The 25549-nt window shown below is 49.2% G+C and overlaps 1 protein-coding gene across 4 annotated transcripts in view; it reads right to left on the reverse strand.

Moving 5' to 3' along the window:
• The window catches only part of LOC147102975 (uncharacterized), a 164691-nt gene extending 151773 nt beyond the window's left edge, over nt 1-12918 (reverse strand). For 2 of the 4 annotated variants that reach the window (XM_085963979.1, XM_085963977.1), the window contains exons 1-2: nt 12636-12909; nt 8068-8155 (exon numbers count right to left, since the gene is read on the reverse strand). In XM_085963979.1, the coding sequence (XP_085820105.1) occupies nt 8068-8119 (52 nt within the window). In that variant the 5' untranslated portion in view covers nt 8120-8155; nt 12636-12909. Of the gene's footprint in view, nt 1-8067; nt 8156-12635 lie in introns of all 4 variants that reach the window. The other 2 variants (XM_085963981.1, XM_085963978.1) reach the window with 2 other exon arrangements.
• Between the last annotated feature and the right edge of the window lie 12631 nt (nt 12919-25549).

Raw genomic sequence — 25549 nt, forward strand, 5'->3', positions numbered from 1 at the left:
CCTTTGTGACTGTGACAAAGGTAAACTATCCCTCCTCGTCCTTCTTGATTTGTCTGCAGCCTTTAACACGGTTGACCACTCCATCCTTCAACACCTCTCCACCGGCGTCTAGCTGGGTGGGACTGCACTCACCTGGTTCCGTTCTTAGCTATCTAATAGTAGCCAGAGAATCACCTGCAACAGCTTCTCTTCCCACTCCCGCATAGTTACCTCAGGTGTCCCCCAAAGATCTATCCTTGGCCCCCTCCTAATTCTCATCTACATGCTGCCCCTTTCGCGACATCATCCGAAACACATCATCAGTTTCCACATGTACGCTGACGACACCCAGCTCTACCTCACCACCACTTCTCTCAACCCCTCCACGGTCTCTACCTCCCCACCACTTCTCTCGACCCCTCCACGGTTTCTAAATTGTCAGACTGCTTGTCAGACATCCAGTTCTGGATGAGCAGAAATTTTCTCCAATTAAATATTGGGAAGACCGAAGCCAAACTCTGTTCCCTAGCCACTGACTCCATCCCTAACATCTGTCTGAGTCTGAACCACTGTTCGCAACCTTGGTGTCATATTTGACCCCGAAATGAGCTTCCGACCACATATCCACAGCATAACAAAGACTGCCTATTTCCACCTCCGTGACATCGCCCATCTCCGCCCTTGCCTCCGCTCATCCGCTGTTGAAACCCTCATCAATGCCTATTACTTCTCGACTTGACTGTTCCAACGCACTCCTGGCTGGCTGCCCACATTCTACCATATGTAAACTTGAGGTCATCTAAAACTCGGCTGCCCGTGTCCTAACTCACACCAAGTCCCGTTCACCCATCACCCCTGTGCTCGCTGACCTACACTGGCTCCTGGTTAAGCAATGCCTCAATTTTAAAATTCTCATCCTTGTTTTCAAATTGCCCAAGTATGTCCTGTCCACAAAAAGCAGGACAAATCCGACCCGGCCAATTACCGTCCCATCAGTCTACTCTCAATCATCAGCAAAGTGATGGAAGGTGTTATCGACAGTGCTATCAAGCGGCACTTACTCAGCAATAACCTGCTAACTGACGCCCAGTTTGGGTTCCGCCAGGGCCACTCAGCTCCTGACCTCATTACAGCCTTGGTCCAAACATGGACAAAAGAGCTGAACTCAAGAGGTGAGGAGAGAGTGACTGCCCTTGACATCAAGGCAGCATTTGATCGAGTGTGGCATCAAGGAGCCCTAGCAAAACTGAAGTCAATGGGAATCAAGGGGAAAACTCTCCATTGGTTAGAATCATACCTAGCACAAAGGAAGTTGGCTGTGGTTGTCGGAGGTCATTCATCTCAATCACATGACATCACTGCAGGAGTTCCTCAGGGCAGGCCCAACCATCTTCAGCTCTTTCATCAATGACCTTCCCTCCATCATAAGGTCAAAAGTGGGGATGTTCGCTGATGATTGCACACTGTTCAGCACCATTCGAGACTCGTCAGATACTGACGCAGTCTGTGTCCATATGCAGCAAGACCTGGACAACATTCAGACTTGGGCTGACAAGTGGCAAGTAACATTCGCACCACACAAGTGCCAGGCAATGACCATCTCCAACAAGCGAGACTCTTACCATCTCCCCATGACATTCAATGGCATTACCATCGCCGAATCCCCCACTATCAACATCCTGGGGGTTACCATTGATCAGAAACTGAACTGGACCAGCCATATAAATACTGTGGCTACAAGAGCAGGCCAGAGGCTGGGAATTCTGCGGCGAGTATCTCACCTCCTGACTCCCCAAAGCCTTTCCACCATCTACAAGGCACAAGTCAGGAGTGTGATGGAATACTCTCCACTTGCCTGGATGAGTGCAGCTCCAACAACACTCGAAGCTCGACACCATCCAGGAGAAAGCAGCCCACTTGATTGGCACTCCATCCACCACCTTCAACATTCACTCCCTCCACCACCGGCGCACTGTGGCTGCAGTGTGTACCATCTACAAGATGCACTGCAGCAACTCGCCAAAGCTCCTTCAACAGCACCTTCCAAACCCACGACCTCTACCACTCTGGGCTTACCTGCCTTTCTGTTGCCGTTCGGCCGCCTCGTTTCCCGCGGGTTCGTTGCTGCTGCCGCCGCTTTAGGGACTACCTACCTTGCATCTGGGCTTAACTATCTCACCGCCGTCGTTCGGCCGCCTGGTTTCCCGCGGGTCCGTTGCTGCTGCCGCCGCTTTTGGAGGTCTACTTACCTCGCCTCTGGGCCTACCCGCCTCGCCTCTGGGCCTACCCGCCTCGCCTCTGGGCCTACCCGCCTCGCCTCTGGGCCTACCCGCCTCGAATATAGGCATACCTGCCTCACAGCCTCTGGGCTTACCTGCCTCGTCTCTAGACCTACCTGCCTCGTCTCTAGACCTACCTGCCTCGCCTCTGGGCCTACCTGCCTCGAATATAGGCATACCTGCCTCACAGCCGCCGCCTCGTCTACCACGGGACCGCTGCTGCTGCCGTCGCTGCTCTGGGCCTATCTGCCTCGCCACCGCTTTTATCATCGCCGCCGCTCGACCGCCTCGTCTCCCGCAGGTTCGCTGTTGCTTTTTATTTATTATTATGTGTATCCTGAGCGCGAAAGTGGTTATTATATATAGTCGCCACTCTTGGAATTACGGAACATCCCAGTGGATTTTTACGGAAATACAGACATCACAACAAGAAACTTAACAAAAGACTTACCTGTGGAGGTACTGAGGGACAATGGAGAGCAGCGGGGGCAGGGGAGTCCACCCCTCGACCAGAACCATCAGGCCCCGGGGAGTAGGTGCAGACGAGCCCACAGGCAGGGGTTGCGGGCAGGCCTGCTAGTTAGATCACGCAGACGGGGGTGGAAACCAGCTTTGCCCAGCATTCTCCTTGCCAATGTTCAATCTCTGGCAAATAAGATTGACGAGTTGAATTGCCGTATCGCCTCACAGCGGGACATTAGGGAGTGCTGTGCTATGTTCCTAACAGAGTCGTGGCTAACCTCCATGATACCTGACGAGGCGGTGCAGCCCCAGTGATTCCTTCTGTTTTGGGCCGACAGAACAGCTGATTCAACGGGGAAGAACAGAGGTGGGGGTGTCTGCTGCCTGATCAACAACAACTGGTGTACAGATGTCCAGGTACTTTCACAACACTGTTCACCTAATTTAGAACTACTAACAATTAAGTGTCACCCTTTTTATTTACCAAGGGAAATCTCTGCTATTCTCATGGCAGCAGTCTACATTCAGCCACAAGCTGATGCAAACGCTGCACTGAGTGAACTTTACAGTGAGGTCAGTAAACTTCAGAACCGGTATCCCGAGGCAGTTCCTATCATTGCGGGAGACTTCAACCATTGTAGTTTAAAGAAAGTATTGCCGAAATACTTTCAACACATCTCCTGTCCGACAAGAAATGGAAAAACTCTAGATCACTGCTATACAACAATAAAGCACGCCGACCGTGCCATTGCTCGGCCGGGCTTCGGCAAATCAGACCACATTTCCGTACTCCTACTTCCTGTTTACGAACAGAAGTTAAAGAGCACACCCACAACAGTAAAAACGGTGCGAAGCTGGACAGTGGACATAGAACTACAACTGCAGGGCGGGCTGGAAATAACGGACTGGAGTGTTTTCAAGAACCCAGACCTGGATGTGTACGCAGGCCACGTTACTGGATACATTAACAGACTGGTGGATGAATGCATTCCTACCAAGACTGTCCGTTTATTTCCTAACTGCAAACCATGGATGAACTCAGACATCCGCAACTAAGAGAACGGCGTACCGCTTTCAAATCAGGGGACACCGAACTCTACAAGAAGGCCAAGTATGACCTCAGAAAGGCTATCAAAACAGCAAAAAGAGACCATAAGAACAAACTAGAGTCTCAGTACGGCAGGGGCTCCAACGCCAGACGCATGCGGCAGGGACTAAGGGCCATCATCAACTACAAGGGGAGCTCAGCGGGAGTCACCAACACTGATCCCTCCCTACCAGACGAACTGAATACTTTTTATGCTCGCTTTGAGAGGGAGAACACTGAGCCAGCCATCAAAACCCCCAGCCACCCAGAGGATTACACATTACAGCTGACTGAATCCGAGGTCCGGAGAACCTTCAGGAGGGTGAAAGCACAGAAGGCAGCCGGCCCAGACGGGGTTTCACCCCGTGTCTTCAAGACCTGCGCAGACCAGCTGGCTCCTGTGTTCATGGACATTTTTAACATCTCATTGCAGCAGTCTGTTGTACCAGTGTGCTTCAAGGAGACAACCATTGTGCCGTTACCTAAGAAGACCAAGGTAACAGGCCTCAATGACTATCGTCCCGTGGCTCTAACATCTATAGCCATGAAGTGCCTGGAAAAGCTGGTCATGACACACATAAGCAGCATCATATCCGATTCCTTGGACCCGTTCCAGTTCGCATATAGGGCGAACAGGTCTGTAGACGATGCCATCTCCCTAACACTACACACCGCCCTGGAACACCTAGACAGGAGGGACACTTACGTCAGACTGTTGTTCATTGACTACAGCTCTGCATTTAATACTATTATTCCCTCCAAGCTGGTCCTGAAACTGAGGGACCTAGGCCTGGGCACCCCCATCTGCAATTGGATTCTGGATTTCCTGACTAGTAGGCCTCAAAGTGGTGAAAATAGGGAACAACAACTCATCCACTCTGGTCCTCAACACCGGAGCGCCACAAGGCTGCTGCCTCAGTCCTTGGCTGTACTCTCTGTTTACACATGACTGTACAGCCATACACAGCAACAACCGGATTATCAACATGGATTTACAAAGGGTAAATCGTGCTTGACTAATCTATTGGAATTTTTTGAGGGAGTAACTGGTAGAATAGATGGGGGAGAGCCAGTAGATGTGGTGTACCTGGACTTCCAAAAGGCCTTCGATAAGGTCCCACATAAAAGATTAGCATGGAAAATTGAGGCTCATGGGATAAAGGGGAAAGTTTTGGCGTGGATAGGGAACTGGCTGTCAGATAGAAAACAGAGAGTTGGAATAAACGGCTCATTTTCTGAATGGCAGGCAGTAACAAGTGGGGTACCACAGGGATCTGTCCTGGGCCCCCAGCTGTTCACAATTTACATTAATGACCTGGATCAGGGAGTCGGATGCAGCATTTCCAAATTTGCAGACGACACTAAACTAGGAGGGGGGGTGGGCTCAGAGGAAGAGACCAGGAAGCTCCAGAGCGATTTGGACAGACTGGGCGATTGGGCGGATAAATGGCAGATGCACTATAATGTGGACAAGTGCGAAGTTATCCACCTTGGGTGCAGGAACGGGAGGGCAAATTATTATTTAAATGGCAATAGATTGGGAGAGGGGGAAGTACAGAGAGACCTGGGTGTTCTTGTACACCAGTCACTGAAGGCGAGCATGCAGGTGCAACAGGCGGTCAAGAAGGCAAACGGTATGCTGGCCTTCATAGCAAAAGGGTTAGAATACAGGAACAGGGATACCTTGCTGCAGCTGTACAGGGCACTGGTGAGACCACACCTCGAGTACTGTGTACAGTTTTGGTCGCCTCATCTGAGGAAGGATGTTCTTGCCATGGAGGGGGTGCAGCGGCGATTCACCAGGCTGATACCAGGAATGGCGGGAATGACCTATGAGGAGAGACTATGTAGTTTAGGGATGTACACACTGGAGTTTAGAAGATTGAGAGGGGACCTCATAGAAGTGTATAAAATTCTGACAGGTCTAGACAGACTGGATGCAGAAGGAATGTTTCCCTTGGCGGGTGAGAACAGAACTAGAGGACATAATTTAAGGATAAGGGCTAAACCATTTAGGACAGAGATGAGGGGGAATTTCTTCACTCAGAGAGTGGTGAACCTGTGGAACTCATTGCCACAGAGGGCAGTGTACGCCAGCTCATTAAATATATTTAAGAGGGAATTAGATATATTTCTACGGGCAAAAGGGGTTAAGGGTTACGGAGAGAAGGCGGGGACGGGATACTGAATTAAAGGATCAGCCATGATCTCATCGAATGGCGGAGCAGGCACGAAGGGCCGAATGGCCTACTCCTGCTCCTATCTTCTATGTATCTATGTATCTATGTATCAAGTTTGCCGATGACACCACAGTAATTGGCCTGATAAGCAGCGATGACGAGACGGAGTACAGAGATGAGATAGTCCAGCTGATGAGATGGTGCAATGACAACAACCTTGCCCTGAACGTTGGCAAGACTAAGGAGCTCATCGTGGACTTCAGAAGCCACCGAGGGAACCATCGCCCCATCAGCATAGACGGGACACCAGTGGAAGTCGTCAGTTGCTTCCGATTCCTGGGACTGCAGATCTCTGATGACCTGGCCTGGAACCATAATACTGAGGCTATGCTGAAGAAGGCACACCAGCGCCTCTACCCTCTACGGTGCCTGAGGAAATGCGGCATAAGCACACAGTGGCTTGTGAACTTTTACCGCGGCACCATAGAGAGTGTCCTGACGAGTGGTGTCAATGTGTGGTATGGTAACACCACTGCACAGAACAAGAAAGCCATCCAGAGAGTGGTGAATACGGCAGAAAAGATCATCGGGTGTGCACTTCCATCCATCGAGGAGATCTTCCAGACCAGGTGCCAGAACAAGGCCTGCTCCATCATCCAGGACCCCAATCACCCTGGGCACAAACTGTTCTCCCTCCTGCGGTCCGGACGTCGGTACCGCAGCATCCGAACCAGGACCAGCAGGTTTAAGAACAGTTTCTATCCACAGGCAGTGCGCCACACTGAGCTGCTAACCGCACTGCCCCACATATTATGGTTATATGTTTATGTAAATATATATATTATATTTATATTACCATATATTTATCATATTACATTACTATTATTTCCAGTGGTAATTGAGGCTTTTTTGCACTATTCATCATATCCTGCAACTTGGACTGTTATTGCTATACTTTCTGCTTATTTGCTTATTGTTTTTTTTAAATACTTGTTTTTACTTTTATATTTATTTGCTTGTATTGTGGGAGTGAGTAGGGAGTAAGCATTCCATTGTACTAGTTACATATGGCAATAAAATGATCTTGAATCTTGAGAAGGACAAGGGCAGCAGACGCATGGGAACATCACCACCTACAAGTTCCCCTCCAAGCCACACACCATCCTGACTTGGACCTGTATCGCCGTTCCTTCACTGTCGCTGGGCCAAAATCCTGGAACTCCCTTCCTAACAGCATTGTGGGTGTACCTACACCATATGGACTGCAGCGGCTCACCACCATCTTCTCAAGGGCAATTAGGGATGGGCACTAAATGCAGGCCTAGCCAGCGATGCCCACATCCCATCAATGAATAATTTTTTTTTTAATTTTTTTTAAATCCCTCCATGGCCTCGCCCCTTCCTATCTCTGTAATCTCCTCCAGCCCTACAGCCACCCCTTGAGATATCTGCGCTCCTCTAATTCTGCCTTCTTGAGCATCCCTGATGATAATCACTCAACCATTGCTGGCCGTGCCTTCTGTTGCCTGGGCCCTAAGCTTTGAAATTCCCTGCCTAAACCTCTCCGTTCGCTACCTCTATTTCCTCCTTTAAGACGCTCCTTAAAACCTACCTCTTTGACCAAGCTATTGGTCACCTGCCCCAATTTCTTCTTATGTGGCTCGGTGACAAATTGTTTGTCTTACAATACTCCTGTGCAGCGCCTTGGGACGTTTTACGTTAAAGGCGCTATATAAATACAAGTTGTTGTTGTTACAGATGAGTGACATTGGGAGCACATTTGGTCTGATGACTTGATAGCGCAGTTAAAAAAAAACTCCCAACTTTAGAATTCACACTTAAAACTTAAAATCAGCAGCAGGAGCCAGGGCTGAAATTGTGAGGCAGAGCCATTTTAAGTATTGTAGCACTGAAGGAACATAGCACATTCTCACTCCACATGTGATACTCAAATGGAAACTCACCCTCTCCTTCAGTCCCTGCTCCCAATATTAAAGGGTAATAATATTGTATTTAAATGGCGATTCTCCACACAGCAGTCCTACTCATGCTAGCTCAAGCTATTGTTTAAACAACTTACCTGCCCTGCCTACTGTCCAAGGCAATGGAATGTCTTCCTCGGAGCAAAACATTATTGCTGAACAGACTCAGCCAGTCATGCACAGCATCTGTGGACAGACATGACAAGTTAACATTTCAGGCATAACTAGGGTTGTCAATGTTCCAGGAATTAAAGATTAATCTTCTGCAAGCAACCCAGAAAAATTAATCTCTCCTGCCTTCCATCCTATCACAGACTGTTCCTTTTGTTCCTTCCTCCCCTCCCCGCTCTTCCAGCCGCTGTACTTGTTTAAAACCTGTTACCATCTCTAACTTTTTCCAGTACTGATGAAAGGTCCAGGGATGAGGGACTTCAGTTACATTGATAGGCTGGAGAAGCTGGGGTTGTTCTCCTTGGAGCAGAGAAGATTGAGAGGCGATTTGATAGAGGTGTTCAAAATCATGAGGAGTCTGGACAGAGTAGATAGAGAGAAACTGTTCCCATTGGCAGAAGGGTCAAGAACTGGAGGACACAGATTTAAGGTGATTGGCAAAAGAACCAAAGGCGACATAAGAAAAAGCTTTTTACACAGCGAGAGGTTTAGCTCTGGAACCGGCGACAGTGCGGGAAGCTCGCAGTTCGAGGGGAAGGAGGGAGAGCCGGGCATGGAGACCTGAGGCCAGACGGTGAGCGTGAGAAGAAGGACACCATATTGTGGAGCCGGCAACAGGGAGGAGGAGTCCGCGGAGACGGAGCGGCTGATGGACATCGCGTTCCCACTGCCATTGGACGCAATTGAATTGACTTTTACTGAACATGGCGCTGTAGAATAGCGACGTGTCTCTGTGAGCTCCCACAGCCTGTTGTGGAAGTGTGATCGGGGAGTAAAAACATTCCATTGTAGTAATACATATGGCAAATAAAATTTGATTTGATTTGGAATGCACTGCCTGAAAGGGTGCTGGAGCAGATTCAATCACGGCTTTCAAAAGGGAGTTGGATAAGTATCTGAAGGAAAGAAATTTGCAGGGCTACGGGGAAAGGGCGGGGGAGTGGGACTAGCTGAAGTGCTCTTGCAGAGAGCCGGCACAGGCTCAACGGGCCGAATGGCCTTCTTCCGTGATACCATCCTATGATATTCTACGAGGTCATCGACCTGAAACATTATCTGTTTCTCTCTCTCCACCAATGCTGCCTGACCTGCTGAATATTTCCAGCATTTTCTGTTTTTATTATTATGGAAGATATTACAGTTCAATATTTTATAAAAAGAAAGAGCGAGGGAAATGGGGGAGGGAGAACACATACACAAGAAAAAGAATGAGCTGCAAAGTGATTAGGTGGAGAACAGGACAAGGTTAACTCTGCAGAAGTGATAAAAGCACAAACAAAAGGAGGCATGATGAGAGACATTAGAGACTTAAAAGATATATACCAGTCCCAGCGAATGTGTGAATAGTTAAAGCACGTTAGCCAAGTGAAGGGGAGCATGAAAACCTGGTAAAGCGAGCTGGCTCCAGTGGCCCAGGAGTCTGATGGAAGGAAAAGGCAAGTCAGCACATGGTAGAAAGGCAGATCGTGTTTGACTAATCTCATTGAATTTTTTGATGAAGTAACAGAGAGGATTGATGAAATTAATGCAATGGATGTTGTCTACATGGATTTTCAGAAGGCGTTTGACAAAGTACCACATAGAAGGCTGGTTAACAAAATTGAGGCTCATGGAATAGGTGGGTCAGTGATAGCTTGGATAAGGAATTGGCTGAAGGACAGAAAACAGCGAGTTGTAGTAAATGGCTGTTTTTCAGACTGGAGGATGGTAGACAGTGGTGTTCCCCAAAGGTCGGTGCTGGGGCCACTGCTTTTTGGATATATGACCTGGATATTGGAATGCAGAGTAGAATTTCTAAATTTGCCGATGACACCAAACTGGGGGGTGTGGCAAACAGTGAGGATGATACCAATCGACTGCAACAGGACATAGAAAGGTTAGCAGAATGGGCAGACAAGTGGCAGATGGAATTTAATACAGAGAAGTGTGAGGTGATGCATTTTGGCAGAAGGAACAGGGAGAGGCAATATACACTTAATGGCACAGTTTTAAAGAGTGTACAGGGACAGAGGGACCTGGGAGTTAATGTGCATAGGTCCCTGAAGGTGGCAGGACATATTGAGAGAGTGGTTAGCAAAGCATATGGGATCTTGGGCTTCATAAATAGAGGTATTGAGTACAAAAGTAGATAAGTTATGCTGAACATTTATAAAGCACTGGTTAGGCCACAACTGGAGTATTGCGTCCAGTTCTGGTCACCACACTTTAGGAAGGACGTGAAGGCCCTTGAGAGGGTGCAGAGGAGAATGCTTCCAGGGATGGGGGATCTTAGCTACAAGGACAGGTTGGAGAAGTTGGGTTTGTTTTCATTAGAGCAAAGGAGGTTGAGGGGTGATTTGAGGGGTGTACAAGATTATGACGGGTTTGGATAGGCTAGACGGGGAAAAGGCTGTTCCCACTAGTTGATGGTACAAGGACTAGGGGGCACAGATTTAAAGTTTTAGGCAAGAGATACGGGGGGGGGGGGGGGGGGGGGGAGGAATAAGGGGAAAAAAAATTACGCAACGAGTGACGAGGACCTGGAACTCGCTGCCGACGGAAGTGGTGGAAGCGGACACACTCAGTGTTTTCAAGGGGAGACTGGATAGGCACTCAAGGGAAATAAACTTGCAGGGCTACGGGGATAGAACGGGGGAATGGGACTGACTAGATTGCTCCACAGAGAGCCGGCACGGACTCGATGGGCCAAATGGCCTCCTTTTGTGCCGTTATGACTCTATGGTGTACTGATGGGGGAATCCCCATCCCAAGCACCAACCCGCTCCTTCGCCACAGAAGCACTAATACTCGTCATACTTTACAAGCTTCCATTGTCAGAGATAAAATGGGAGCTTTGGGTAAGGTCTGAATCATTGAAATTTACGGTACAGGAGGCCATTTGGCCCATCGTGTCTGTGCCGGCCGGAAAAGAGCTATCCAGCCTCATCCCACTTTCCAGTCTGTAACCTTGCAGGTTACGGCACTTCAAGTGCGTGTCGAAGCACTTTTTAAAATGTGATGAGGGTTTCTGCCTCTACCACCCTTTCAAGCATCGAGTTCCAGATCCCATCGCCCGCTGGGTGAAAAAAGTTCTCCTCAACTCCCCTCGAATTCTTCTACCAATTACTTTAAATCTAAGCTATCGGGTTATCGACCTCTCTGCAAAGGGAAATATTCACTGTCTAGGCCCCTCATAATTTTATACACCTCAATTAAGTCTCCCCTCAGCCACCTCTGTTCTAAAGAAAACAACCCCAGCCTATCCAATCTTTCCTCCTAGCTAAAATTCTCCAGTCCTGGCAACATCCTCGTAAATCTCCTCTGAAGTTGTTAGAAGTCAATATTTTGGCCAGACGACTGCAAAGTGCCTAGTAGAAAGAGGTGCTGTTCCTTGTACACGGAGCTTCACTGGAACAGTGTAGAAGGCTAAGAACAGAGGTCATTGTGCGAGTGGGATGGAGAATTAAAGTGGCAAGCAACAAGCTGAGGGTCATGCTTGCAGACAGAAAGAACTGAAACCTCTTCCATGGATGTCTCCCAGCCCTTAAACCCTCGTCCTCTTCAGTACACTTAACATTATGTAGTGGAAAACCCCAGCACACATCAAATAACTAAAAGCAAATCCATTTTTTTTTAAAGAACGCATCTAGTGACAAAGACATTGTTGAAAGCTCATTCTCTGCGCTCCCCCAATTCTGGCTTCTTGCGCATCCCCGATTTTAGTCGCTCCACCACTGGCAGCTGTGCCTTCAGCCGAATAAGCCCTAAGCTTTGGAATTCCCTCACTAAACCTCTCCGCCTCACTCTTCCCCTTTAAGATGCTCCTTAAAACCTACTGTCCTAATTTTGTTTGCGAGCCTTGGGCTCAACATTGCCGCTAAGCTGCGCGACGGCCCCACAGAGGCCGCTCACCGGCTTTTACATGCATGCGCGAAAATTTGAATGGGCCAGTTAAAAAGAGATCACGCAGGAAAAAAAATTAGAGGGAACATTGCTTGGGACATTTTACTATGTTAAAGGCGCTATATAAATGCAAGCTGTTGTTGGTTGCAGACCCTAATCCTAACCACTGACCATAACCACCACCCCTGCCCCACAACCCTAAATCATATGGCATCAATAGTTAGTCAAAGTAATCTAATTACTACTGTAAATCTCAGCTGGATTTTTTTTGTTTAAAAGAAACCCAACCACCTGAGAAGAGAGCTGGCTACTGGCACACAAGCTGCAATCCATTCCTAATACTAGGTTTCTAGCATTTTAAACAACATGTGCTTGAAAACGGTCACTATAACAAATGGCAAAGCACTGCTGAGTTCCCCCAAATTGAGAAAATAACCCCAATTTGTGAAGCATTGAAAAATATATACAAACACCAAGAAAATATATATTTTTTAAAGCACATTTACAACTGCCTCGTTGGGCTATTTTGACTTGTCTAACGTGGACGAGAATTTATAAAGTTAAAGACCGCCCAGAGAATGAATAAATTCCGCGAGGTTATAAAATAAAGCACCTGGTGTTTGTTGTGGGAAGTCCCATTGGCTGGGCACGGTAGGCCCCAGTCCCCGGTGCGGCGGATTCCTGCTCTCTCGCTGCTCTCCCGCCGGCCCGGCCAGCCACCAGCCCGAGAGGCAGGCCCCGGTTTGCGCGCCCTTTTCAAAGCTTTGGGGGGGGAGTAGGCCGGCTCCGCGGACTTGCCTTGGTTACTGCTGCCCCAGCATAGCAACCGGGCCTAGCACCACGCCGGGGAGGAAGGGAAGGAGCCACTCTGTTTGAGAGGAGGGTCACATCGCTGTGAGGAGGGGCAGACCTGGCGATTGTCAAGTCATTGGAAAAAGGGCAAATCGTGGGGGGTTGGACCCAGAGGAAATCTCTTTAGGCAATCAGAGTTTGCTTTATTTTAAAATAAAAAGTCCATTCTCTTCCACTTTTGTCTGCAAGCATTATTTGTTCCAATAGATTTTTGTTAGGCCAGGGTATTAAGGGAATTAAAATACAGATAAGCCATGAAATAACTGAATGGCGGAACAGGCTCCAAGGGCAGAATGGCCTCCTCCTGTTCTTAGGAAGAATTAAACCTGAGATATTAATCTCTTCCCAGATATTGACTGACCAGCGGCTTGTCGAGTATTATCTTGTTAGTAATTGTTTAAGGGTCTTAAGGATTTTCATTAGCACCAAAGCAAACTCTCAAGATTCAAGCCGTGTTCTAACTCTTTGCACTTGTCCAGTTTTGGACTCGCCAGAAGGTGAAAACTAGCAATAAAGGACCAACTCACCTTTATTATAGCGCCTTACTCTGTCCTCAGGTCATCCCAAAATGCTTAACAAATGAATTATTTTTGAAGTCGTTGTCATTTTTATGTACACAAAAAAAGAAACACTGCAAATGCTGGAAACGAAAGTAGAAAAAGATGGCAATGTTTTTGATTTAAAAATGTAACCTATTTTCATATCTCACAAATATACCTGTTTAATCAAGACACCCCAACATTAAATAGCACGGTTTGAAAAAAAGCAGCACTGGTGTGCAAGATTCCAAAATGTGCAAAATCATATAATTTACCAATTCTACAAAAAAATACCCTCTCGTCTATTTAAGTTACTCTTACAACACCAATGACAACAACAACTTGCATTTATATAGTGCCTTTTGTTGCGTCCGTGTATAATAAGACACAGACTGCGGAGAACGGTACAATAGGTGTTTACTCAACGTGGCTCACACTGCAACTGATCTGTACAGATTACTACTCAGTGCTATATACAGGTGTGGTCACTGCCGGTACTGCAGTATACATGAGCTGTAAAACATAGTTCCCCCCTTAACGGTATATTCATTACAATTCCTCCCCTTTTAGATTAACAGTACCATAACACTCATTTAACAATTAAATATCAAACTAATTACAATTAACACTTTTAACATGCAACATTAGCTGAAAATAGTCTATTTATATATTCAGTCTTTGGGGAGGCTTCCTGATCCTTTCTGGGTAGCGCCTTTCCTGAGTGTCTTGCTCTTGGTGCGGAGGCGATTCTGGCCCCCTGTCGTCGGTTGGTTCATCAGCTTCCGATGCTACTGTTTCTGGGGTAGATGCGACCTGTACGTCGGGTTCATCACCAGGTACGTATGGGCGAGGCATGGGGTTGACTTGTTCCTGTGACTCTAGGATCTGGTCAGCATGGCGTCTCACGATGCTCTCCCCAACGTCCACTGTGTACATTAGTGGGCCCTGCCGTGTGCATATCGTTCCTGGCTGCCATTTTTCTGTTCGGTAGTCGCGGGCCAAGACTGGTTGCCCTACATTGAAGCTCCTTGTTGGCTTCTCGTGGATGTGCTGGAATTGCTTACTCTCAACATCTCTTCGTACATTTGGTCTGAGCAAATCCAGGCGAGATCTTAACCTTCGGTTAAAGAACATCATGGCTGGGGCCTGGTTGGTGACTGCATGTGTCGCATTCCGGTAGGCGAACAGGAAATTGTCCACCTTGTGCTGCAGCGGAATGTTGTCATTGTACATAGCCTTTATTGCCTTCTTAAAGGTTTGTATGAACCGCTCAGCCAATCCATTTGTGGCTGGATGATACGGGACGGATGTGTAATGCCTTACCCCATTCTTTTTCAAGAACCTCCGGAACTCTTCGGACACAAACTGTGGTCCGTTGTCGGAGCAAATCTGTTCTGGCAAGCCATTCCTGGCAAAAATGGTCCGTAGGACTTCAATAGTTTTCTCCGTGGTGGTGGAGGACATTTTGATGACCTCAGGCCATTCCGAGTGCGCATCCACGGCTATTAAAAATATTGAGTCCATGAATGGACCAGCAAAATCAATATGCACCCGTTGCCATGGAGATGAGGGCCACTCCCATGGGTGTAGAGGGGCCTGTGGTGGTGCATTTTGGACTTTCTGGCATCCTGAGCAGCTCTTGGTCAGGTCCTCGATTTGTTTATCGATTCCCGGCCACCACACATAAGCCCTGGCTAGGCTTTTCATTTTTACCCCTTCCAGATGACCCTCATGAAGCTCATTGAGCACTCTATCCCTTAACTTGGGTGGAATTACCACTCGGGATCCACACATCAAGGTCCCCCGGCACACTGACAGCTGTTCTCTCGTCGCGAATGCTGGCAACAGTGAGTCGCCATGTGCTGGCCATCCCTTCACCGTCAAATCATATACCCGAGACAATGTCGGGTCATTTCGGGTTTCCTTTTCGATACAAGCGTTAGTTACCGGTAGGTATTCAACTATAGTCGAATGGAATATTTCGACAGGATCCACTGCTGGTGCTTCCTCCGCAGTAGGCAGTGGCAGGCGTGATAGCCCATCAGCATTTCCATGCTGTTTCGTGCCCTTATATTCAATCTCATAGTGGTGCGCCCCTAGAAAAAGTGACCATCTTTGTAGTCGTTGCGCAGTCATCACCGGAACGCCCTTCTTTGGATTAAAAATGGAGACAAGAGGCTGGTGATCAGTCAGCAAGGTGAATTTCTGCCCGTGCAGATAGTGATTGAGCTTTTTCACTCCCCACACTAGGCTGAGGGCCTCCCTGTCAATCTTGGCGTAGTTACGCTCGGCTGAGGTTAGTGATCGTGACGCGAAGGCTATTGGCCTCTCTGAGCCGTCCTAGAATTTGTGCGACAGCACCGCTCCAATGCCGTAGGGTGACGCATCACATGCCAACCGAATTGGTAATGCCGGGTTGAAATGGGCCAATACCTCTTTCGATGTGATTAGTGTTTTGCTCTTCTGGAAAGCTCGTCTACATTCGTCACTCCACTTCCATGGCACCCCAGTTTGCAGTAGGGTGTTCAGTGGGTGTAGTATTGTAGACAAATTTGGCAAGAACTTATGGTAGTAGTTTACCAGCCCGAGGAATGACCTCAGTTGTGACACATTTTCCGGTGCTGGAGCCTTGACTACTGCCTCAATCTTCTCTGGGGACTTATGTAACCCCTCTTTATCGATAACGTGGCCACAATACGAGATCTGTTTTCTAAAAAAACTCGCATTTGGGGCGGTTAGCTCGGAGCCCATATTCCTGCAATCTAGTGAGCACCTGCTCCAGGTTGGCAAGGTGATCACTGTCATTTTCGCCCGTGACCAGGATGTCGTCCAAATAACACTGGGTCCCTGGGATCCCTTGCAGGACTTGTTCCATTGCCCTCTGCCAAATAGCCGGAGCTGATGCTACCTCGAATACCAGCTGGTTGTATTGCTAGAGACTGATGTGCCTCAATAATTCCGAGACTCGAAGGTAGCAGAACAAAACAAGGCTTTTATTAACTTAGAACGAAACACGTAAGTGAGAGAGATGTCGTCCTTCTGGAGAATGGGGCTAGACTGAAGCTAGCTTACAAACGGGGCCAGGTATGGGCGGAGCCCTACACACAGCACATTCCAGTATACAATACAGCACATTCCAGTACACAATACAATGAGGTCTGGGGGAAGGGAAATGACACTGAAACCGATCTCAGTCACAGGCAGTGATGAATGGAAATATTTCATTACATTCACCCCTTCTATAGATTTAGTCTGTTCGGGGGTTTGATAGTCCTCTGCGACCGACGTGGCTGTTGCGGTGCCGCGGGTGTCGGCTGGGTGTCCCCGGTAGCCTCCTGGGTCTCTGCCGGGGGTGCCGCCAGGGTTGTTGAAGGGGTAGTTGGTGGGGGTGCCGTTGGTCGGTGTTCTTCCGGGGGTGATGAAAGAGTAGTGGGTGGGTAAGAGTTGCTGTGATCGTCGTTGCCGCTATTGCCGTGGTTGTTGTCGATGCCGGCTGGGGCGACGTCTTTTATGGACACGGTGTCCTCCCTTCCGTCGGCGTGCCGGACATATGCGTATTGGGGGTTGGCGTGGAGTAGGTGTACTGGCTCCACGAGAGGGTCCATCTTGTGGCCCCTCACATGCCTTCGCACGAGTACCGGACCTGGGGTGGAGAGCCATGACGGCATGGATACGCCTGAGGTGGATTTCCGGGGAAAGACAAACATTCGTTCATGAGGCGTGGTATTAGTGGCCGTACACAATAGCGACCGTATCGAATGGAGCACATCCGAGAGGACTTCCTGCCAGCGGGAGATAGGGAGGCCCTTGGTCCTTAGAGCTAGAGTGACTGCTTTCCATACTGTCCCGTTCTCTCGCTCCACTTGGCCGTTACCCCGGGGGTTGTAGCTGGTGGTACGGCTCATGGCGATCCCCCTGGACAGCATGTACTGGCGTAGCTCTTCACTCATGAAGGACGCCCCCCTATCCGTATGGATGTAGCTCGGCATACCGAACAGGCAGAACAGGCTGTTGAGGCATTTAATGACCGTGGCGCTGGTCATGTCTGGGCAGGGGAAGGCGAATGGGAACCGGGAGTATTCGTCCACAATGTTCAGGAAGTAAACATTGCGGTCGACGGACGGGAGGGGGCCCTTGAAATCTAAGCTGAGCCACTCAAAGGGCCGTGTAGCTTTGATTAAGTGGGCTCTATCTGGGCGGTAGAACCGAGGCTTGCACTCAGCGCAAGTGCGGCAGTTCCTGGTCAGGGACCGAACTTCCTCAATCGAGTAGGGTAAGTTACGGGACTTTATGAAGTGGAACAGCCGCGTGACCCCTGGGTGGCAGAGGTCGTTGTGGAGGGTCTGTAGCCGATCCCCGGTGGCGCTGGCACACATCCCTCGTGAGAGGGCGTCAGGGGATTCGTTAAGGGCCCCTGGCCGGTAAATGATGTCGTACTCGAAGGTGGAGAGCTCGATCCGCCACCTAAGAATCTTATCATTTTTAATCTTCCCCCTCTGTTTATTATTGAACATAAACGCTACCGACCGCTGGTCGGTAAGTAGGGTGAAGCGTTTGCCGGCTAGGTAGTGGCGCCAGTGGCGCACTGCCTCCACGATGGCTTGGGCCTCCTTTTCCACGGAGGAGTGTCTGATCTCGGGCCCTTGGAGGGTCCTCGAGAAGAAAGCTACGGGCCGCCCCGCCTGGTTGAGGGTGGCCGCCAAGGCGAAGTCAGACGCATCACTTTCCACTTGAAATGGAGTGTTCTCGTCCACTGCCTGTAGCGTGGCCCGCTCAATATCCTGCTTAATGCTTTTGAAGGCGGCGTGGGCCTCAGCAGAGAGCGGAAAAGAGGATGCTTTCAAGAGGGGGCGGGCTTTGTCGGAGTAGTTGGGGACCCATTGGGAATAATAAGAAAATAACCCCAGGCACCTTTTCAGGGCTTTGGGAGTGTTGGGCAGGGGCAGCTCCCGTAGGGGGCGCAATCGGTCGGGGTCTGGTCCGATTTCCCCATTCTCCACCACGCTGCCTAGTATGCAGAGGCGCGTGGTGTTGAAAATGCACTTGTCCTCGTTGTAGGTGAGGTTTAGTTTTTGTGCGGTTTCCAGGAACCTCTCGAGGTTCGAGTCGTGATCCTGCTGATTGTGGCCGCAGATGGTGACGTTGTCGAGGTAGGGGAAGGTTGCCTGCAAGTGGTGGTCATCGACCATGCGGTCCATCTCCCTCTGAAAGACCGAGACCCCATTCGTCACCCCAAAGGGGACTCTGAGGAATTGGTAGAGGCGTCCGTTCGCCTCGAAGGCGGTGTACGGGCGGTCCTCTGGTCTGATAGGGAGCTGGTGGTACGCTGACTTGAGGTCGATGGTGGAGAACACCCGGTATTGGGCGATTTGGTTCACCATTTCTGATATGCGGGGTAGCGGGTAGGCGTCTAGTAGGGTGTACCTGTTGATCGTTTGACTATAGTCGATCACCATCCGTTTCTTCTCGCTACCCCTTACCACTACCACTTGGGCGCGCCACGGGCTGTTGCTGCGTTCAATAATGCGCTCTTTCAGGAGCCTGTCTACCTCGGTCGCGATAAACCGCCTGTCCTCCCAGCTGTACCTCCTGCTTTTGGTCGCTATTGGCCGGCAGTTAGGGGTAAGGTTCGCGAATAGCGAAGGCGGCTTTACCTTCAGGGTAGCCAGACCGCACACTGTGAGGGGCGGCTGGGACCCACCGTACTTGAGCGTGATGCTTTGGTGGTTGCACTGGAAATCCAGGCCCAAGATCACGCTCGCACATAGGTTCTTCATGATTAATACTTTAAAATTATCATATACAGTTCCGTTAACGCACAATTGTACCGTGCAGTAACCCAGAATGGTCGATGTCTGGGTTTTGTCAGCCATAGAGATGGTACCCTGAGTAGGGACCACCTTTAGGGAGAGTTGTTGTGCCAGTTCTGGGTGGATAAAGCTCTCCGTGCTTCCACTGTCAATTAAGCATTTAACCCGGCACCCGTTTACCTCGATGTCCACCATTGATCTGGATAGCGGGTGCGGCCTGGTCTGGTCCACTGTGACCGATGCCACTGTAGGGCCCTGATCGATACAAGATGGCGTCCACGCTGTCTGCTCACAAGATGGCGGACCCCATGAGGTCGGGCAAGATGGCGTCCAAGATGGCCGCTCCCACGGCGCACACGCGGCGCTGGCGGGTTTTCCGGTGGTTGGTTTTCCGGCGGGGTTCCCTCTGCACACCTTCCCGAAGTGCCCCTTCTTACTGCACTTAAAGCAGGTGGTGCCTTTCGCCGGGCACAGGTTTCTGGTGTGCTTTGGCTGCCCGCAGAAGTAGCAGTTGGGTCCCTGACGCGTCGCGGCTGTCGTAGGGCTTCTGGGGGGGAGAGCGGGGCCCAGCCGGTGTCGGGCTGTCGGGCGGGGAAGATGCCTTCCAAGATGGCGGCGCCCTCGGTGCACACGTGGTGGCGTGGACGGCGCGGGCTGAAGAGTAGGCGTCCGAGTTTCTCTGGGCCACATCCGGTGTCCGCAGCCTGTTTCAGGTCCAACCCCGTTTTTTCCAGCAGTCTTTGCCGGATGTAAGTGGAGCTGAGGCCTGTGATGAAGGCATCGCGAACAAGCTCGTCAGTGTACACTGCGGCTTTTACATCTCGGCACTTGCAGTCTTTGCCAAGCATTTTCAGGGTGCTTAGGAACTCCTCCACCGATTCCCCAGGTCGCTGTGCGCGGGTGGCGAGCAGGTGCCTAGCATACACCGCATTCGTAGGCTGCTGGTAATGCGCCTTTAAGATGTCGCAGGCCGCCAGGTACGTCTCGGCGTCTTGGATGAGGGGGTAAACCCGGTGGCTTACCCAATTCCGCAGAATTCCGAGTCTCATCCTTGCAGCGTCCGTAGCGTCTTTGACGGCTGCGGAATTGTCCAGGAAGAATTCCATACACTCAAACCAGTGTCCGAAGCGTGCTGATGCGTCCGGAGCATGTTGATCCAAATCCAAACGTTCGGGTTTCAGGAGTTGATCCATAGTGTTGAAAATAAGTTAATAAAATTGATGTGCCTCAATAATTCTGAGACTCGAAGGTAGCAGAACAAAACAAGGTTTTTATTAACTTAGAACGAAACACGTAAGCGAGAGAGATGTCGTCCTTCTGGAGAATGGGGCTAGACTGAAGCTAGCTTACAAACGGGGCCAGGTATGGGCGGAGCCCTACACACAGCACATTCCAGTATACAATACAGCACATTCCAGTACACAATACAATGAGGTCTGGGGGAAGGGAAATGACACTGAAACCGATCTCAGTCACAGGCAGTGATGAATGGAAATATTTCATCACAGAGACCTTTATGGGTGTTGATTGTGAGGTATTTTTTTGATGCTTCTTCTACCTCCATTTGCAGGTATGCCTGGGCCAGATCAATCTTAGTGAAGCGTTTCCCTCCATTAGCGAGGCGAAAATATCTTCAATCCGCGGAAGTGGATATTGTACGGTGTGAAGGACCGGGTTCACTGTTACCTTAAAGTCCCCACAGATGCGAACCTTCCTTGGTTCCCCAGGCGTGCTGCTCAACGACTTTTTCATCACAGGGACGATGGGTGTAGCCCACTCACTCCAGTCTACCTTGGACAGTACACCTGAATGTTCCAGACTCTCCAGCTCTGCTTCGACGGCTGGGCGGATCGCATAAGGTACCGGTCTGGCCTTAAAAAATTTTGGGCTTGCGTTTTCTTCAATTTTAATCGTCGCTGTCATGCCTTTTAGTGTCCCAAGTCCTTGCTGGAACACTTCTTTCGCGTCAGTTAGGATCTTTGACAGTCGCCCAGGTGTGACGTCGTCATCCTTTTTGTCAGCCACAGTCAGTGCCTGTATGGAATGCCAATCCAGTTGTATTTTCCGGATCTATTCACGTCCCAGTAATAGTGGTCCTCCATCTTGCAATACATACAGGTCTAGTTTTGGTGTTTCCTTACCGTTATATATAACGGTCACCCTTATTTTTCCTTTGGGGTAGACTTTTTGCCCCGTGTACGTCTTCAAAATAATTTTTGTGTCTCTCAAGGGTATGTGTGAGAATAGCCGCTCGTAGTCCCATCGGTTTATGACTGTTAGGGCTGATCCTGTGTCCAATTCCATCTTTACCTGGACTCCTGCTAACTTGAGAGTGACTCAAATGGTTCGGTCATCCTCCGTTGTGATCACATTATGTAGTTTCAGACAACTCAGTTCCCTGCTTTCGGAGTCGTTATCACTCTTTTGTTCGTCTGAACTATTCTCCGTCATCTTATGTGCCTTCTTGTACTTTCCTTTGGTAGGTTTCTTATTGCTGGTTTTCTTTCCCGACCTGCAGACTCGTGCTATGTGTCCTACTTTTCCACACTGTCTGCACACTTTGTCTTTGAACCAGCAATCATTCTGGTCATGCGTTGTTCTGCCGCAGCGATAGCACTTCTCTGTTCCATATGACATTTCGTTTGTGCCATATTCTTGCGGTCTCTGTTGTATCTCTGCAGCGCCCCGTGCTGCTGCTTCATATGATACCGCAATGCTGAAAGCCTTTTCCAGCGTAAGGTCCTTTTCAGATAAAAGCCGTTTCTGGGTTCCTTCACTTTGAAGCCCACACACAAACTTGTCCCTTAAGGTAACTGCCAGTCCCACTCCAAACTGGCAGTGTTTCGATAGTTTGCGCAGTTCTGTTAAATAATCAGCATTGCTTTCATCCTTATGCTGGTTCCGTTTGTGAAACTTGAATCTTTCTGCTATCAGCAGCGATGTGGGGTTTAAATGTTCCTTTAGTATCGTTACTATGTCTTCAAAACTCTTTTCCATTGGCTTCGTTGGGGTTACTAGATTTTGTAATAAACCATACGTCTTTGCACCCATTAAATTTAACAATACCGACGCTTTCTTGTCATCTGACACCTCATTTGCCTTGCAGTACACCTCTATTCGTTCGACATATGTAGTCCAATCTTCGACTTCATTGTCAAATGCGGTGATACTGCCACTCTTCGGCATTTTGGGTGTGGTTTAAAATGGCGTCTCCCAATGGCTTAAAATGGCATCTCCCATGCTTTCCTTCCTCCCCCGCTGCTGCCAACGCCACTCCCAGCGGTTCTCGTGGCAATGGCGGCGCCCTGTAGGTTTCGCGCGCTTCTCCTGCGCTGCTGCCAACGCCGCTCTCGGCGGTTCTCGTGGCAATGGCGGTGCCTCGCGGGTTTCTGCGCGTCTCTCTCTCCGACGCTGCTCGGCCCCTGAACACCGGCTGCGCCCTGTGCGCTCTGCCCTCTCTCTCTCTCTCTCCCCCGTCGACGCTGCTCGGCCCTTTGCTGTGCCGCTCGGTCGGGCTCTAGCCCGCCGCTGTCCGGGAAGGGTCTGCGCACTACCTGTTGCCAGCCCGTTTAGCTGGACCACCTCGACTGGAAAGCCAAGCCTGGCTCTCGACAGCCTCCCCCGCAATTCTCGAGTCTCTGCTGGATGACTGGGCGGTTGCCCGTGGTCGACGCCCGAGTCTCTGGCCTTGACCTCCAATCCACTGATCTCCAGGAACGAATCCCCGGGAGGTGATGCAGAGTTGCAGGTAGGTTTGAACCTGCCTCGTCGCCAATGTTGCGTCCATGTATAATAAGACACAGACTGCGGAGAACGGTACAACAGGTGTTTACTCAACGTGGCTCACACTGCAACTGATCTGTACAGATTACTACTCAGTGCTATATACAGGTGTGGTCACTGCCGGTACTGCAGTATACATGAGCTGTAAAACATAGTTCCCCCCTTAAAGGTATATACATTACACCTTTAATGCAGTAAAACGTCCCAAGGCACTTCACAGGAGTGTTATCAAACAAAATTTGACACTGAGCCACATAAGGAGATAATAGGACAGATAGGGGTAGGTTTTAAGGAGCATCTTAAAAGGAGAGGCAGGTACAGAGGCGGAGGTGTTTAGGGAGGGAATTCCAGAGCTTAGGGCGTAGGCAGATGAACGCATAGCTGCCAATGGTGGAGCACTTAAAATCAGGGATGCGCAAAAGGCCAGACTTGCAGAGATTTTGGAGGGTTGTAGGGCTGGAGGAGGTTACAGAAATAGGGAGGGCCGAGACCATGGAGAGATTTGAAAACAAGGATGAGAATTTTAAAATTGGGGTGTTGCCAGACCGGGAGCCAATGTAGCGAGCACAGGGGTGATAGCTCGCACCAAGCCCCGTTCAGCTAAGACATGGGCAGCAGAGTTTTGGATGAGCTCAACTTTATGGAGGGTGGAAGATGGGAGGCCGGCCAGGAGTGTGTTGGAATAGTTAATTCTAGAGGTAACAAAGGCATGGATGAGGGTTTCAGCAGCAGGTGAAATGAGGATGGGGCAGAGTTGAGCGACGTTACGAGGTGGAAGTAAGCGGTCTTGGTGATGCAGCAGATGTGTGGTCGGAAGCTTATCTCGGGGTCAAAGCTATCTTGGATCTGGTACTGTGTAATGAGGCAGAATTAATAAATGATCTCATAGTAAAGGATCCTCTAGGAAAGAGTGATCATAGCATGGTTGAATTTCAAATTCAGTTGGAGGGTGAGAAAGTAGTATCTCAAACCAGTGTACTGATCTTAAACAAAGGCAATTACAATGGCATGAGGGCAGAGCTGGCTAAAGTGGACTGGAAAAATAAATTAAAGGGTAAGACAGTTGAAATGCAGTGGCGGACATTTAAGGAGATATTTCCTAACTCTCAACAAAAATATATTCCAGTGAGAAAGAAAGATTTTAAGAGAAGGGAGCACCATCCATGGCTAACTAAGGAAGTAAAGGATGGTATCAAATTGAAAACGAAGGCATACAATGTTGCCAAGATTGATGGGAGACCAGAGGATTGGGAAATTTTTAAAAACCAGCAAAGGATGACTAAAAAAAATAATGGAGAGAGAAGATGAATTATGAGAGTAAACTGGCAAGAAATATTAAAACAGATAGAAAGAGCTTCTACAGGTATATAAAAAGGAAGAGAGTAGCTAAAGTAAACTTTGGTCCCTTAGAGGATGAAACTGGGGAATTAATAATGGGGAACGGGGAAATGGCAGAGATTCTGAACAAATATTTTGTATCTGTCTTCATGATAGAAGACACTAACAACATCCCAATAATGGATAATCAAGGGACCACAGGGAGGGGGGAACTAAAGACAATTACTATCACTAAGGAAATAGTACTTGGTAAAATAATGGGACTAAAAGACAACAAGTCACCTGGACCAGATGGCCTGCATCCCAAGGTCTTAAAAGAAGTGGCTGCAGAGATGGTGGATGCATTGGTTGCAATATACCAAAATTCCCTGGATTCTGGAGAGGTCCCAGCGGATTGGAAAACTGCAAATGTATTATCTGAGGAGTTGTGAATAGCACTGAACACTGTGCAGTCATCAGCAAACATCCCCATTCCTGACCTTATGTTGGAGGGAAGGTCATTGATGAAGCAGCCGAAGATGGTTGGGCCTAGGACACTGCCCTGAGGAACTCCTGCAGTGATGTCCTGGGGCTGTGAAGATTGACCTTCAACCACCACAACCATCTTTCTTTGTGCTAGGTATGACTCAAGCTAGTGGAGCGTTTTCCCCCCGATTCCCATTGACTTCAGTTTTACTAGGGCTCCTTGATGCCACACTCAGTCAAATGCTGCCTTGATGTCAAGGGCAGTCACTCTCACCTCACCTCTGGAATTCAGCTCCTTTGTCCATGTTTGGACCAAGGTTGTAATGAGGTCGGGAGCAGAGTGGTCTTGGCGGAACCCAAACTGGGCATCAGTGAGCAGGTTATTGGTGAGTAAGTGCCGCTTGATGGCACTGTCGATGACACCTTCCATCACTTTGCTGATGATTGAGAGTAGACTGATGGGGCGGTAATTGGCCGGTTGGATTTGTGCTGCTTTTTGTGGACAGGACATACCTGGGCAGTTTTCCACATTGTCGGATAGATGCCAGTGTTGTAGCTGTACTGGAACAGCTTGGCTAGAGACGCGGCTAGTTCTGGAGGGATACGGTAACTGTGATAAAAATGCTAACTTCCGGGAAGTTATGTCATCACTTCCTGTGAACTATGAACTGTGTACATACCTCACTTCCTGTAAATGTCACTTCCTGTTGGACTGGTATAAATACTGGTCTGTTCAGTAT

Source organism: Somniosus microcephalus, chromosome 21, assembly GCF_052327205.1.
Source record: "Somniosus microcephalus isolate GS21.2 chromosome 21, FLI_Smic_1.0, whole genome shotgun sequence".
Classification (NCBI taxonomy): Eukaryota; Metazoa; Chordata; class Chondrichthyes; order Squaliformes; family Somniosidae; genus Somniosus; species Somniosus microcephalus.